General features: G+C 46.2%; 1 protein-coding gene across 3 annotated transcripts in view; it reads left to right on the forward strand.

Annotated features, from left to right (window-relative positions):
- Nucleotides 1-13,412, forward strand: part of PAK3 (p21 (RAC1) activated kinase 3) — a 210,777-nt gene extending 197,365 nt beyond the window's left edge. For all 3 annotated transcript variants that reach the window (XM_090059184.1, XM_090059185.1, XM_090059183.1), the window contains exons 14-15: nt 4,183-4,320; nt 6,101-13,412. In XM_090059184.1, coding sequence (XP_089915310.1) covers nt 4,183-4,320; nt 6,101-6,190 — 228 coding nt within the window. In that variant the 3' untranslated portion in view covers nt 6,191-13,412. The remainder of the gene's footprint in view (nt 1-4,182; nt 4,321-6,100) is intronic.
- The last annotated feature ends 3,692 nt before the right edge of the window (nt 13,413-17,104 follow it).

The raw sequence follows: 17,104 nt of genomic DNA on the forward strand, positions 1-17,104 counted from the left end.
CAGCTCCTTGAGTACCCTGGGGTGCAGATTGTCAGGGCCGGCTGACTTGAAGGTATCCAGCTTCTCAAGGTGTTCCTTCACGAGGTCAGCATTGATGGAGGGTAGGGGATCCCCATCACCCGGATCTCTCTGTCCCATAGCAGGCATGGGTGTCCCATGGGACTGATGAAAGACTGATGCAAAGTACCTATTTAATAGGTTGGCTTTTTCCTGGGCATCAGTTGTCAGTTGCCCCATCTGGTTTAGCAGGGGTCCAACATTGCCCTTGCTTTTCCTCCGGCTCCCCACATATCTGAAAAAGGACTTTTTGTTGTCCTTGATGCTTGAAGCTAGTTGGAGTTCAGTTGCAGCCTTGGCTTTCCTGGTTTGCTCCCTGCAGGACCGGACCAGTGCAGAATAATCCTCCTTGGAGGTGAATCCCATCCTCCATCCTTTGTAGGCTTTCCTTTTTAGCCGCAGGAGGTCTGCTAGGTCCCTGGAGAGCCAGGGGGACTGCTGTGCCCTCTTGCTGCCTTTCCTCCGTGTTGGAATAGATTTAGCTTGTGCATTGAGGATCGCTTCCTTGAGAAGCAACCACTCTTCTTGAACTCCCATCTCCCTGGGGTCACAGTCCCTGAGGGCCTGACTGACTAGCCTCTTGAGCTTGTCAAAGTCAGCTTTTCTGAAGTCAAGGACTTCTGTGTTGCTGACTGACTTGCCTGCTTTACAGCGGATGGTGAAGGTGATCAGCTCGTGGTTGCTGTCACCCAGCTTCCCATTGATCACTAGGTCGCCGATTAGGTCGTCCCCCGTAGCCAGTACCAGGTCGAGCAGCGCTTTGCCTCTCGTTGGCCCATAGACTTCTTGAGTCAGGTAGAGGTCATCCACGCACGAGAGAAAGCTTTGCGACCGCTTGGATTTTGCTGAGTGATCTTCCCACGAGATGTCCGGGTAATTGAAGTCTCCCATGACAACCAAGGTCCTGGAGCAAGCGGCCTCAGTCAGTTCCTGGGTGAACTCCTGGTCAAGCTCAGGACTTTGAGTGGGAGGTCTGTAGTAGACTCCCACCGTTGTGTCCCCTGTGCCGTATTCCCCACAAATTTTTACCCAGAGGGTCTCTAGCTGTCCATGCTGGTTGCCAACATTAGCTTGCAGGGACATGTAGCTTTCCTTCACATAGAGAGCTACACCCCCACCCCTTTTGTCAACATGATCCCTCCTGTATAGCCCTCTATACCCGTGGTCCAGTCATGGGTGGAGTCCCACCAGGTCTCCGTTATCCCAATGACGTCATAATTCTTTGCACTGAGCAGGAGGATGAGCTCCTCCTGCTTGTTACCCAGGCTCCTGGCATTAGTGTACAGACAGGCAAGTGTCCCCTTGGGGGCTCTTGCCTTGCCCACAGATTGTGCCAGGGCTGGGGCAGGGGTGGGCTCCCTTAAGTGCCTTGGTCTGCTGGCTTTGCAAGGGTTGCTCAGCGGGCCAGCAGTGGCAGTAGTCCCCCCATCCCCCAGCGGGCTTAGTTTAAAGCCCGGTGGAGCAGGTCAGCCAGCCTGGCTGAGAAGAGCCTCCTTCCCAGGGGAGAGAGGTGGAGGCCATCTCTTCCCAGCAGCTTGCTGCCTCTCTCGCCAAAGAGCGGGCTGTGGTCATGGAAGCCAAAGCCTTCCCGATGACACCAGCTCCGCAGTCTTTGGTTGACTGCGTGGATCCTTCTCTCCCTCCTCAGCCCGTAGCCCGAGACTGGGAGGATCGAGGAAAACACCACCTGAGCTCCCAGACCTCTAAGTCCGCTCCCAAATCCCTGTAGCGCCTCATGACCTGGCTGGGGGTGCTCTGAGCCGTGTCATTGGTGCCCACGTGAATAAGGAGCATGGGGTAGTGGTCTGTGGGTCGGAGGAGCTGCGGGATCGTCTCCGCAATGTCTCGGATGCGGGCCCCCGGGAAGCAGCAGACTTCCCGGGCTAAGGGGTCGGGGCGGCAGATTGCCCCCTCAGTGCCCCGCAGGATGGAGTCTCCCACAACAAACACCTTTCGCTTTGACTTGGGGAGAGCGGGGCCAGTAGCTGTGGTTGAGCCTGGGTTGCCTGTGGGAGCCGGCAACTGAGTAGGCTCTGCCGGGGCTGCAAGAGGTGCGAACCTGTTGCTAAGCTCCGGCGGGGCAGGGGCCTTGGTGTGGCGGGCCTTCGGGCCCTTGACCACCTTGGTCCATGCCCCTGACTGGGCAGAGCGGGAGGTCCCAGAGTCCTCCTTAGTCCTGGAGGGAGATGCTGCTCTCCCCTGCGGCTCCCGGGGGAAAAGGGCCTGGCAGTAGGAGTCTATCTTCTGCTCGCGGTCCCTGATGGCACGCAGTCTCTGGCCTGTGGCCTGGAGCTCCTCCAGCTGGCGCGCCAGAGACCCCAGTAGGGAGCAGACCGCGCACGGGGAGGTGGCCATGCTCCCGGGCCCCAGAGCCTGAAAAAGGGACAGGCAGCCCCCGCAGCCAAGAGCCAGGGGCTCCGTGTGCGTGGAGCCCGGGACCATGGGCCCCGTCTGGGTGGCCGTCTCTGAGGTGCCCGATGGGGGGGCCGCAGAGCCCGAGGGGACACGAGGGGTGCGGCGCGTGCCCATCCATGTCATGCCTCTGGTAGGCTGGCTACGGCTGGGGCTGACTACTCTGGGGGGTCACAGGCAGGGTCTCGTGCCCTCCCACGCCCTCTCCTGCACGGACTCCGCGCTAACTCGAGCGCCTGTTTACGCAGCCTGTTCGCGCGGCTCCGGTCGCGGGGCTTCCTGCGGGGGCTGGGCCAAGTAGGGGCCTGGGCGGCGCTTGACCCCGCCAGGCTCCACGCAGCCACCTCCTCCCAGGGAGCGAGGAGTTAACCCCTTCCCACCACGAGCCCGCTTACCTCCGGCTGTGCTGGGGGTCGGCGGGGGGGCTGCTGAGGGGGTGTCTGGGGGGCTTCGGGGGAGCGGGGGCGCAGCGGGCTTTCACCCGCGCATCTCTCACTGCTCTGGAGTCTGATGCCTGGAACAAGGAAGTCAGAAAGGTTTCAGAGCAGCCTGGAAGTACAGGATGTCTGAAGTCTGTAGTCAGTTGTCTGAAGTCAGTTCATGAGGGCCCTAGGCTGAGTTTTGTCCATGAATATGAAAAGCCTGGATTTAATAAATGAGTGGAAACAAATGTTGGTTTTCCCCCCAAATTCCCAAACTGGGTGGAATTCAGTCCTTGGGATAGAAGAATTCTCCAGACTTGTAGTTGTCACTGTTTTTGTTTTTCAAAATGTATTTCCAGCCCTTGTAGTTGTGAGGATAAACTATGAACAGGAAATGAGCAAGTTGGATAGAGTCTTACCTTTCTAAGGTGTGAATTCATTCATCTCAATGGGTGGTTTACTTGGAAGCATAAATTGCAAACTGCTTCTCCAGGTGAGGAAACCCTTGACCATCACTAGCTGAGGTGTCCCAAGCCCCCCGTTCACTCCCTAGCAACTTCTGTGATGCAGTTATGCATTGGCACTAGAGAACATTGTTACATTTTCGAAGCATGGAAACACCATGAAATATGTGGAAGTCAATATCAAAATAATGAATGTGGCCCTGCCATATGGATAGTATTAATCATTTTCCTATGTAGCTCATTAAAGCGTAATTTTTCATTTAAAGAAAGCTGATATGGAATTTGTAGACTGCTGTAAAAGATCTGGCTTACAGGCTTCCATTCAACTATGCATCTCCTTTGTGTGCATAGAAATGTGCACATAAATTAGGCACGACATTGTACGTGTCTTTTGAAAATGAGGCTCTAAATTTCTTGTCTTCCCATCCAAGTTCAAAACTGACTCACTGCACCAGAGTGCTAACTTCAAAATTCCTTTGATTGCCAATTGCCTGGAATTGAATGAAAATGTCTACTGCAGTCTTCTGTAAGCATTGTTGGAGGAAAGAGTTAGTGCTGCAGAGATGCACTTTAATATTCCAGCTTCCTTTGAAGTATGTATTTAGCCCTGTGCTACACCTAGAAGTTTTGTCAGGTCCTGTCTACTGATGCTTTGTCTTCGTAAGGGCCTCTGCCAGTGTAGGGTTGTCATCAAAAAGCACATTCTGAACTTCATTCTAAAAAGGTGGCTGCTATGGACTTGGCCTTGAACACAAAAAACTGTGTGAGAAGCTGCGGACCTGAAAGAAAGAGGTTACACTATCTGGGTTTTTTTTTTTTGTCTCTAGGCATTATATCTGATAGCTACCAATGGCACTCCAGAACTGCAGAATCCCGAGAGACTCTCTGCTGTGTTCCGAGACTTTCTGAACCGCTGTCTTGAGATGGATGTAGACAGGAGAGGATCTGCCAAGGAGCTTTTGCAGGTAAAATGGGAAGGGAAAGGAGGAGACTGCAAGTGAAAAGTGGCTTTTATATCCTGCAAATATGAGGGTGATCTCATGTGTTCACTTGGAACAGTTACAAGTCACTGTAATGTTGCATGCTAAGGTTTAATACCATTTCTTGCCTGCATAGCTCTGATTTGCCATTAGAAGTCTGGCGTGCAGGGACATAGTTAAGAGCCAGGACACTTGAGCTTCATCTTTGCTCTGTGGGGGGCATGGGGCAAAGTACCTCCTGGGATGCTGGAGGGCGGCAAATTGCTTGTTTTATCTCCATGGAGTAGACTGAAGGAGCAGTGTTAATATGTGAACTTACTGTGTCACCCAGCCCACTGCAGTCAAATTTTTGCCTTCTGATACAAGGCAACTCAGGTGAGTCTTCAATTAGAACTTGTGCATCCGTGCTTCTCAATACAGGATCAGGGCCCCCAAAGAGTTGGGCTAATTTCATCCTTATGTTACCTAGGAATCGGCTTTCCCTTGATAGCCTTCAAAAACTTAAATAGTACTCTGTAATTTTTAAATTAGAATCATGCATTAGAACCAGCGTTTTCAAGCCAGGGGAGGAGTGAAGTTCTGGAACACCTCCCAGTGGCTAGGGACAGACATTCAAAAAGCCTGAGCCTGAACTGATTCACTCTTTGCAGGTTAGTTTAAGCTGCACAGCTTACCCGGATTAATAGCTGGACAGGCATTCTCTGTTAAGTCAGGAAATGCAGACACATGCCTGCAGTGGCTCAAGCCAAAAGCCTGGGGGGTGCTAGAGCATGCCAGCCAGCCACTCTCAAAGGGGAGGGAAAAGCGATGCCCTCCAAGGCTCACACCCCTCCCTGCTGGCACGGAGGTGGTAGCCCCAGGCACCACCTGGGGCTAGCAGGACACACAGGATGCCAGCCACCAGTCGGGGTGGGGGTGAGGGACAGCTGCTGCCAGACTGAGGAGTGGGGATAGGAAAAAAAAGTCCTTTCTCTGAAGCAAGCATGTATTGAACCCAGCAATTTGCAAAGCTTATAACAGAGAACAACCAAAAAGCTGTGCCTAAGCTAAGATACAGCCCAGTAAAACATGGCATACACAACTTAGTTTAACTTAAAATGTAAAGCAGGAAGACAAGAGAAAGCCTTGCATAAGTCTTACTAATCCTGAGGGCAGAGTGTTTCCTTACAGCCAGGCATTCAGAAAGGCTATGTTTAGGTTTTACAGGTTCTGCTTTATAATGTAAATGTAGTGCTCTGCATTCTTTGATCTGCAACTTCCAGCCCCACCCCTGCTCCAGCTAGAGAGCAGAGAGGAGGGGCCAGCTGAGCCCAGAGAGCATGCTGGGATGCTGGGAGTCTCTTCTTTAACAGCAAGGGGTGTGGACAGACACTGCATAAACCAGGTTGAGCCAAATCAGTTAAGACTGATACTACATTCAACCAGGTTTATCTCAAACCAGTTTCGGCCATTTTCAAACTGGTTTATGTGCCTGAATATCTGTTCTGTTACAGGTTTAAACCAGTTTCTGATCACTTAAACTGGTTTATGTGTAATGTCTGTCCCTAGCCAATAGGAGTAGCAGAGGCAAACAACCAGGTTTAAGGTGGTGTTTGATCAATTCTTGGATGGAAGTATGCGAGATGGCTACCTGGACCCTGACCCAGGAGCAATATGTTTCTGTGTTCTTAATTATAGAGCAACCACAAAAACACTCCAGGAAGACTGTCTGAAAAATGTGTGTTGGAAAGGAAACTAATCTGCTCTTCTTATTCTTTTTTGGTAGCATCCATTTTTAAAACTAGCCAAGCCTCTCTCCAGCCTGACTCCTCTGATTATTGCAGCAAAGGAAGCGATTAAGAACAGCAGCCGCTAGCACTGAGGGCTGGCTTCACCCCACACCAGCTCTCTCCAGAGCAGGACTGAACAAAAACTCTGTAAAACCTCAACTCTTGTGCTGCAGGACAGGTGGGTAGAAGGACAAACCGTCACAGTCATGATGGGGGCCAGCAGTTCTCTGGTTCCCCAAGGAATAGAAACCTATCACGTGTCTTCTTCCTGCTCTCTGGTTCCTTAATATATTTCTAAGATGAAACAGGACCCAAGACAGAATGGAAAGGTAATGGCTTTGCTATCTAAGCTATTTCCAAGGTAAAACAACTTGGTAGCAAGACCCCCAGTGAACGTTTTATGTTTTACTTTTAAACAATTGGTTGTTTCTTAAAGATGCACAATCCCATTTTTGGGATTTGGGGTTTTTTGGGTGTTTTTTGTTTTGTGTTTTGTTTTGCTATGGCTTGGAATTGCAGCGAAGTCCTGCATTCAGCTCCTTCAGGACGGTATCATCTTTTGAACACAGCCTGCTCTCTAGCGTTTGCCCATTCATGGTACCATTAGATAAGGAAGAGAGTGAAATTGTATTTCCAATCCAAAAATGTATCAAGAGCAGAGCAGATGAAGCATCCTTTGGAGATGCATACTTTTAGCCATGAATATCTAGTGTTCGGGTCCCTGGCAGCTTGATTCATATAATTAATTGTACTATTTTTGCCTTTGTGGGATTTTTTTAAAAACAAGAAAAGCAAGATCAGCAAGTTTGCTCATAAAGTGCTCGTCCAATAGTACACTATCATCAAAATGTCAAGTGACAATGGGCCCAGTCTAGCTAGGTGCCGAGTCTCTTTTCTTACATGCTGAGCACCCAGAGCTCCCACAGAAGACTAAGTGAAGAGCACTATCACTGAAGGGAGCTGAGGAGGCTCAACCAATTTGCAGACAGCACTCAACCCTGTGGGATTGGACCGTAAGAACTACAAGTCAACTGATGGCAGATCTTAGCCTGTTGTATCCAGGCCCTGGCAGCCCTGTGGAAATGAATTATTACCTGACCTAGGTTTGCATTGGTGTAGGGGAGGGGCAATCTTAGCTCAGTGATATTTTTAGTTCTGTAAACAGAGTTTGCCTGTCCTCATGTCCACATTGTGTCTGCTGAAGAAGGGTGTGTAGCATCTCTAACATTGCCAATAAATTGGAGGGATCCATTCCTATGAACTCCTACCCAGGCGAGCAATCTAGACGTGAGCAATCCCACTGAAATCATGAGGACTACTTACGTGAATAAGGGCTTGCAGGATTTAGTTCTGCATGAGTGAGTATAGCAGAAGCCGGAAGAGGAAAGGCATCTAAAAAAAAAAGGGCAAAGGCAAATATAGGAAGAAAAATGCAGACTGGACTACATAAATATTCTTACAGCCATAAACTGGGTCTGCTTTCAACTCTCCTCAGTGCACACACCAAACACCCCATAATGCAAGTGTGCACTTGTCGAGGGGAGACTAACTCCTGGAAATGACTGAGGATTGTGCTGACTACTACATTTATCTGTAAAGGAACAAAATGGATTAATTAAGCAATTTGTATTTTATTTTTACTCAGAAGTGGCAAATTTGAGTAGTTTTCACTCAGCAAAGGAGTTTATATGGATTTTTGCTGCTGTATTTTAGTAAGATGACTAAGTCAAAATCCAAGCCCTTTGAAACAGCCTTGGATCCTGGCTGTGAGTAGCGGAGGTCTTGTCACTGTTAGTAGAGCCTTCTAATGCAGATCAAGGCAATTTTCCCATTGAGCGTGTCCACATGTGCATTTATGCTGGCTTAAATGTACTGCACGGTAAATTACTGTGCAGTAAATGGGAATGGGCTGGGGTCTACATGTGCTGGGATTAAAGCAAATTAATGCTGTGTGTGGACTGAGTTGGGACTAAAGTGAGTTCCAAGTCAGTCTATACACAGTGTTACTGCACAGTAAGGGATCTACACGTGTGTTACTGTACACTAACTAATTGGGCATAAAATTGATACCTGCATCATGCAGGCATCAGATTTATGCCCAAATTGGCATAAGTTGCCATAGTTACTGTGCAGTATGGGCATGCATGTGTAGATATGTGCCTGTACTGCGCAGTTATATTAGGTTACTGCGCAATAAATGTGCACATGTAGACGTACCCATTGAGGGCCTGATGCTGCAAGGTGCTGAGTGTCCTTGCAAGGTGCTAGATGTCTTTAACTCATGCTGTAGTTAGAAGGAGTTTATGGTGCTCAGCCCTTTCCTGGATTAGGTCTTTAGCCCTTGTTTGATTTGGGGTTTTAGTCCAGGTTTCCTATTCAGGTCTTCATGTTGTGACTTTTCTTCGGTATCACCTACTGGCCAGTCCTCACTGTTTGATTGTTTTCTTTGAAGCTTGACTGAGGTGGCATTAATTAGTTTATCATAGTCAAGTGTTAATGAACCTTTCCTGAATCACCTGGGGGGCAGAAGAAGTTTATTTATTGACACCCAAACAAGAAAAGGTCCTTCCCATCTTGTGAGGTGATAGTTTTTTTTCCTTGTCAACCCAAGCTAGATATCCAGGCAATGCGAGTTAAGGCTTGAAAATCCAGTGGTTCAAGCACAGGAAGGCCCATCTTTGTTGTGTAACGAGTCAGTGAATAAATAAAATGCATTTAACTTTTACACAAGTAGTAAACAAGCGACAGTTTCTATTTCCAGTGTAACTTTTACTTTCCTTAGCCACAAAGGTGCATACAGATATCTGTCCCTTGAAATAAAATCAGTTTTTCCAGAGCGTCTCTGCCAGGCACAGAATACAAAACCCTATGTTTGAGAGATTATACTATTTGATTTACTGTTTTTCCATATTTGTTTTCTTCAGCTCTAAAGATGTTGGCATCTTCCCCAACCCTATCCTTCAAAGCAACCCCAAAAAGATAAGAGATGATTTTTTTTTTTAAATGGTAGCTTCAGTTCTTCAGGACAGTGCACACTCCAGTCTAGGAAATATTATTGGCTCTAGCTTTTTAAATGCAGCTGTTTTCATAAGAGGCCTTAATTTTTATTTTCGTTTTTAAAAGTGTTTATTTTATTTTGCAGCAGCAAATCCAGAGATTTTACACAAAAAAAATAATTCCTAGGATACTGACAAGATACTGTTGAAATCCAGTTCCTGCCAGTGACTCTATCCAACATGCAAGCCCCACTTGAATTCTTTGTAACAGGGACCAATTAGTTTACATGCCTGCTAATGGGACCGGTAGCATCCCTAAAGCCCTTTGCTTTGGGATATTCTGCAGCACTAAATGCTGTGCGTCACCAGATGCAGAAAGATGGCAGCTGCTCTTACAGTTTCCTGAACTAGGAGGCCAACTTCCAAGTGGAATACTAATGTGGAAAGCAGTCTGGAGAGGGACAAACCTTGTACATGACTTACAGGCTCAAGTAACAGCACATTAGGATAGGCATTGCCCTTGCAGAAAGAAAAAGAAGCAAACAAATCCAATAAATCTCTGGTACCATCTTGATTGCTGAGAGGCATCTCTTATATATTTTTAAGAAGTATTAGAGAGACCTGCTGCCAAAAGCATATATATATATATAGATAGATAGATAGATATATAGATATATCTATATCTATAGATATAGATATATAAGGATTTACATATTGTACGTTGGTCAAATACTTTCATTCCAGGTTCTAATAGATTGGTTATTTGCCTTTTTCTATTTTAATTTTCAAGTCATAGTCCAGTAAAGCTTTATCTAGCTCTTGAATATTATTCCAGTCCGCTGTCATGACAAAGTGTGAAAAAGGCCCTTTTGCTACCTGGGGATCCAGAAGGTCCTGAGAAAGGAACAGGACAGCAGTAAAGTCAGGGAAGCTTGAGAAGCACAGTACAGATTATTTATTTAAGAAAAAAGAAAAGGGGGTGGGGGAATAAAAACCTTATAGACGTATTAAGGCTCCTGCCTGCCTTCACAGGAGCCCAAGGAATGACTGGATCTTACAGTGCTCTCAGGTCTTGGTGGCAGGCTCGGGCAATGGTGGTGTTATCACCTTTCATGTCTCGTCTGCTATTGTAAATATGTGCGTCTGTTTTCCACCGTTGGCTACTGGTTGGCCAAACCTCATTGTGCGCAGATGAATTTGAGTATTTATTTGATCTTTCATTTTTGTTGATCAGGTTTCTTTGAGGCTAGCAGGTGCATCTCAGCATTATACTTCTGTTAAATAACCTCCCTGATTTCCCTCCATTCTGAAACAAAGCACATTCCAGCCACTAGGAAAGGGAAACGCTAAATCATATCCTATTGTTTGTGAAGATGTTACTTCCAATATTTAGCCAGAGGTTTGGTGACATAAGGAATATTCCTCACCCCTGTACCTTGAGCATGTAAATAAGTGGATTTCTTTGTTCAATGAGTTTGTTAACAACTTGATTCATAGCAGAGAGAATCCATAAAACCTACCATTGAAGACAGGAGAAAAGTTTGCTTTGCTTGAAATACCAGGGCATGCACAGTAAAGCTAGATTGGCCCGTGTGAGCCTTGCAAAGGCTCTTAGTCTACATGTTTCATCAGTGGATTGTCAGTTATTCACATGCAGTAACTTATAAGGGGTGGGAAAAGTGACTCCAGTCCAGAAGGCAGAGCCTCCAGCTTTTCAAATAGTTTTTTCTTTGGACTGGAGAAGTATCTTCATTTTTAGTCACCTATTTTGAGAGAGACAGGGAAAGGACAATCTCAGTGTTTCAAAGGAGACCATTCTGATATCTCGCTTGGGTTTCTGCTGGTACCATGTGAAACAACAAAACCCTTCCCTTTGCTCTCTTTGATGTAAAAGGGTAGTCCTTTATTTTCTCTCTTTGATGTAAAGGGGTCATTGCTTGGCTGAAGCTGGTAGCAGCTCACCTGCACCTTCCCCTATGTATAAATGTTGTATAGCCAAGATAGCCTACTGGGATTGTGTATGAACGATGTGGTGGTGAAATCCACTTGCTTTGGGCCTGACACTGGACATGTGCATCTTTGGGAGTAGCGGCAGTCTCAAACACGGTGTTGTGGGAATGGCGAGGAAGGGGAAGGACACTTTTACTCTCTTCACTGGTGCCTTCTGCTCGGTCATTAGGGTCTAAATTTGCAACTGTTCCTATCCCTGCTTAGCTACTCTTGGTGAGCGAGCATTCAGAATCTGACCCTGACTATGGAAACTGTGGACAACATAACTCATCAAGTTGATTTAATGAGAAATTACCTTTTTATATAATTTTGGTGCATAGTGGCTTTGCACTTGATGTTTTCCTAGAGGACTAACCGTGTCTGCATTCCTGTTTATATGCCAGATGCTGCTGTTTCTGACCCAGGGACACCCACCCACTCATGCTTAGTGCCCATTTACTGCAAGGCATAGCCAGCAACACCTGCTTTGGCCAGTTATGTACTGAATGGTGTCAAGGCGAACAGGAAAATAGAATTGAAATCAGGAGCAATGAATGGTCAGTCTGAACGAGCAGTCATGGATGGAGTGCAGAAGGGGCTAGCACATACTTTCAAACCTGAATTTCACTTGCAGTCTAGGGAAGAGGAGGGTATGAATTTAGTGGTTCTTATCGGTGTGTCCTCCTCGCTAGCCTTCACTCCTTTCAGGGGCTTGGAATAGCTGAAAGATTATTTCCAGAGAGAGAGAGAAAGCAGAGGTTAACTCTTGCCATCGTTGCTGTTCATAATCTCATGCTTTTGGCTACTCAAGTCTTTCTACTCCCTCTCTGTTGCTTCTGCCCAAGGTGGCTGCTAAACAAGACCTTGTAACTGGCTGAGATAAAGTAGTCAGGCTTCTCATTTCACTCCCTTCTAGACTGCCTGTTTACAGTAAGGCTTTAAATCTGTCTACTCAACCTGGAGAATGGGTCTATTGCTTCCATCATGTGTGTAGCCTCCACTAGAGCACTGCCTGCAGTCCCAGGCCCATTCCTGAATCTAGGTCTCCTCAGTGTTACTCGCTGGCATCATATTGTAGGAAGCATGGGGGAAGGATGTCAGCTTGACTTGTTTTAAATGAACATCCTTTTGCTGCTGAATGTTCTCTGTTTCATCTGTCCAAACTTACTGCATACTTAGGGGATAGATGTAGGGCTCAGCTCATCTATCATGGAAGTCAGGAAGAGTTTTGCTGTTGACTCCAATGGCAGTGTGACCTGGCACTTAATTAGCAGGTCCTAGGAAGGCATAGATATCTATGCTGAATGTTACTATGTGCTGGCTGCTAGAAATTCTCCCCTGGCTAAGTAAGGGGGTGAAAGAGGATCCTGACTTCTCTCTCTCTTTGTACATGGTACGGTGCTTAACAGGTCAGAATAGGCCAAAAACCATGCCGTTGAGGCATGCAAACCTTTTCCATCCAGGCCTGCTAAGATTTGACCTCTAAGCTTCCAGGTTACAAACGAAATGCAAATGCAGTCGCTTTTTGCTGCACTGTTTTAGGCTAGCACTAGGCAACGTTGGTAGATCTGTCAACAGAATATTGTCGTCAGCCACGAAAGGCAAGTCGGCTCTTCTTGATGCAGCTCTGACAAGTGACAAAGGCCTGGTGGGGAGAAGAACTAATGTTGTGAGTACAACTTCAATCCGGTGGCCAAGCCAGGGTGTTCTTTTAGAGTTACATACATGGGCTCATACTGCACAGCACGTGTGGGGCACACGCACATGCTCCATTCTAGTGAAGTCTGGCACAAGAATTCTGTGACCTTTAACTGGTGTGAGTCTTAACCAGCTCTAAGCCCCAGTTCAACTGGTTCACAATGATACTGGTGTCTGCTGGATTTTTCTTCAGGGTATCCAGACAAATGTACACAGAGGAGGATCCTACATTTTCATTGTTTATCAGAAATGTATCTCATTTTGCTGTACATTCCTTTTTTTAGGACGTGTTATCTGTTTAAAAAAAAAAAAAAGAAAAGAAAAACAAAACAACGTGTAGTGAAATTCTTCTGTAACTTTGGATTAAAAGGTACTTATGAGCTTTTTAAAAAGAGAACTAAGTTATTTACTTTGTAAATGTGCTGATGGCATGGATCCATCTTACTGACCTCAGCAGCCATTTATTTTTTTTAAGATTTTTTTTTTTTGTTTCCAATATTAAGTTATTTTAAATTGTGGTTGAAGCAATAGAAAATTGAAATATGGATTGTGCATGACTGTGTCTTGAGTGTAAAAATATTGCAGTTTGAAACTTGGACCTAAAGTATTGCAAATAAAAGTTATAAATACCAATGAACGGTGTGTTCTCAGCTCTCTCTGGAGGCTTTTCCCGGGAAATAGTTTATAAGTACCATGGCTGGATTTGATGATCCAAAGCCCTGGACATATTCTGATACGGGGGCTCCTGTAGCTCTACCCTCCCACAGAGTCTTAGTCCACTCTCCACCCTGTTTCTTCCCTGAAAAGCAGGAGCCCGCAGTTGTAGCAGGCCTCTTCTGTACCTCACAGAGGTAGAGATAGGTGTGTTGCCATCTGGCATGACTGGGTGAGCTAGGCCTCTTGCACTCCACTCTTCTTACCACGCATAGGGTACATCCCCACCAGTGGGCACATGCATTTCCCCAGGGACAAATAACAGTGGCACAACGTGTTTTGTAATGGTGCATGGCACGTTGTCCAGGGTTGGGTAAGAGAGGCTGGGGCCAGCAACTGTGCTGGCCCCAGCATCCCTACCTGGGGTCCTGAGGGCCTCCGGGAACTGCATCCATGGCGATCTTGCAGCAAGAAACCTGGCCAGCAGCTGGAGTGTGGCTCTGGCCGGCCAGAGTCTGGTTTTGGGCAGCGTGCACTGCTGCCATATGCACGTGCCCCTCCCCCTGCTTTTTTTAGGTGCGGGTATTTTTGACCCTGGGATTTTCCGGGGTCAGACATCCCCACCCCCAGTGCTGTGAATCAGCAGCACAAGGATCACCTGCATATGTGGTGTGCAGCACTGCAGACAGCCACGTACCACATTTCCACACTTGTCTGGACACATCCATGGAGTCCTTAGTGGGTGGGACTGGTTGCCAGATTCTTCCAGTATCTTGGGTTTTCCAGTTAACATCTCCTTGAGATGCATAAAGTAGTTCATACTTCCCAGAGATCGCTGCAGACATCCATAAATATCACTTTGTTTTGCATGAATGTAAATGGCCAATATTAACAGAGGGCAACACAGTCTCACCTGCTGTCCGGCATTAATGAGTCCTTCTGCCTGCTTATCCTTTCCCAACTGGATTCTGGAGTTCCTGTATTTCCTGGCATTACCAAGCTAGGTTGACAGCTACTTCAGTGCCCCCCACTTGTTCAGATGCTTCACCTAATGTTGTTTTCAACATCTTGTACTTTGCCCATGTTACTGTATATAATCATAAAACACTGGAAATGAAAGTGCCATATTATACAGATAGAGATTACTCAACCTTCCTTTTCCCAAAAATCATAAAAAAGTCTTCTCAGATCATTCATGTTGTTATACATAGAAACATGATGTTAAAGAACACAGGTGAAAAATATGATGGCAAACAAACAGCTGAGCACTGAAAAGAGAAGAAATGCCCATGGAGCCCTATCTCACCCCTTGCACGTACTCGTTTTGTGCTGGGTCAGCCTTACAGGTAGGTCAAGTTGGCAGCCATGTACCTTGGGGAGAAATTAAAGGGGGTTGAAAAGTAAATTCAGAAATAAAAAACATTCACTGGCAATAATTGTTTTCCATTAAACTTGGCAAACTGGTAATGCCACAGAATGTGCTGTCAGGCAACAGCAGTCCGAGGTGGTGCTTTCAGATTGAATGAGAAATTCATATTGGATGTTTGGTTGGTTGATCTCTTTCTGGCTAGCGGTCTTCAGTGATCGGGTGGATGGTCATGACCAAAACTGGAAGTGATAGTGTGATGGTCTTCTATGAAAACAAACATTTTTTCTGCAGTCGAGCATTGCAGACGAAACACTGGAAGCAATGTCTACAATGTAAAACTGCTTTACTTCCAGCTGATGCACGGGAATTGTCCGGTCATGTATGTTCACCCAACCAACACGTCTGTGAGTCTACCTCTGAAAATAGCTTTTCTAATGAGAAGAGTCTCCTGGCATTCGGACAGGCTTGAAAAAAGAAAACAAAAAAGCAAATGTCACCAGTGAGGGGGTGTCATTTGTGGCTGTAGCTGTTTGTGGACAAGCAACTTTTATGATTACACAGTTATTCAAGGAATATGCAGGAATTAACAGAGGAAACAACTCTGAGCATTGATGTTCTGACAGATCTTTCCAAATGGTGAGTAGATGAGAAGAGAGTTCACTTTTTTGTTTGTGAATCCTGGGCAATTTCAAACAAATAGTAAGGGTTTTCCTTCGTATAGTAATGGAAAGGAGTTTTTAGCTTCCCACTTTTCATGCCAGGTTTCCAGTGGAGAATGTATAAAGTGAGATTGGCTTTTACATTCCTGTTTATTTATTCTGCTGCTATTTACTTCTAGAGATTTTGCTTTTACTTGGCATGCTTACTTGAGACTGGAAAACAAAATGAATCTCCTAGAGAAACAAAAGTAATCAACAGTTTGCATGAACAACTATCCTATAGAGAGCGTTTGTCTTGGAAATTAGACTGAAATGAATTTGTAGGATTGATAAAGAGAAATGATGGCATATTTATGCTCTGATTGAATATTGGCAAGGTGGTTTGGAAACATTTTTTGATTTTATCATTCTCCACAGAATGGTTGAACTATTTCCAGTTTAGGAAACAGGCTGCATGGAGCAGTGCTGGGGCTTGAGGATGTGGAGGATGGTAAGTTTACCGTGGCGACATGGATACAGCCACTTGCTGAAAGAGTTTTCCAACTTAAGGAGTACCGTAGGCTGTTCAGTTTTTTGTACAATTTCTTGGAAGCACTGAAGATGCTGCACAAAGCTTTATACCACATGCACTGCTTTAAGCAAAGTGGTAGAAGACAGAATGCCTGTGGAAGAGACATCCTTTGACGTAAATGCCCTGGATTTTTGCATGCAACTTCAAGTTTTTGGCAGGCAGCTGGGACTGGAATGCTTCCAAAACACAGCGTTGGCATTTCTGTGCAAAAATAAGCTTTTGCCCTCGTTTCTAGTCATAACCATGGAACTCAGGATTCTGTTAACCTTGTCTGTCCCTGTTGCAACTGGGGAGTTTTTGAAACTTAACCTTACAAAGATGAGCTTGTGTCCTTCCAAGGCTCAATTTCAGTTGGGTCTCTCTATAATTTCAACTGAAAGCCAAATTGCAGAGAGCATTGTTCCAAATGATGGCACTAACAATTCACAAAGTGAGAAAAGTGTAAGTCATAGAATCATAGGACATGAGGGCTGGAAGGGACCTCAGGAAGCCACTTAGTCCAGTTCCCTGCTCAAACTAGGACCATCCCCAACTAGATCATTCCAGCCAAAGCTTTGTCTATCCAGGTCTTAGAAACCTCCAAAGATGGAGGTTTCACCACCTCTCTGGGTAGCCTGTTCCATTGTTTTACTACCCTCCTGGTTTTTCCTCATATTTAACCTAAACTTCCCTTGCTGCAGTTTGAGATGGTGAAAGAACCCCCTACCAGCCTCCATACTTTTTGGGTTGCCTGTTTCCAGCCTCTTCTTTCACTCATGTGCCTATCAACCCATGGGAGCGGGGAAGCTTTCTCCCTCTGTGGCCAGGTCTATTGTTAAACTTCCTGCCTTTAGCCTAGGAGGGCAGGCGTTGGCTGGAGTCTAGGTCAAGGTGTGATGCTTTTCAAATTGGTTGGTCGGCCTCAAGCAACCCTGCCCCTGATTGTGTCTGGAAGGTGAGGTCAGGGGAGCTATTTGAGAGGCTCTCCAGGGAGAAGCAAAACCATGTTGGGACGTTGACGCAACAGCTGGAACCTCTGCAACCCTCACTCTCTTCTGCGATGCTGAAGCGAGTAAATTACCAGA

Source organism: Crocodylus siamensis, chromosome 8, assembly GCF_052110815.1.
Source record: "Crocodylus siamensis isolate JL-2025a chromosome 8, ASM5211081v1, whole genome shotgun sequence".
Taxonomy (NCBI): domain Eukaryota; kingdom Metazoa; phylum Chordata; order Crocodylia; family Crocodylidae; genus Crocodylus; species Crocodylus siamensis.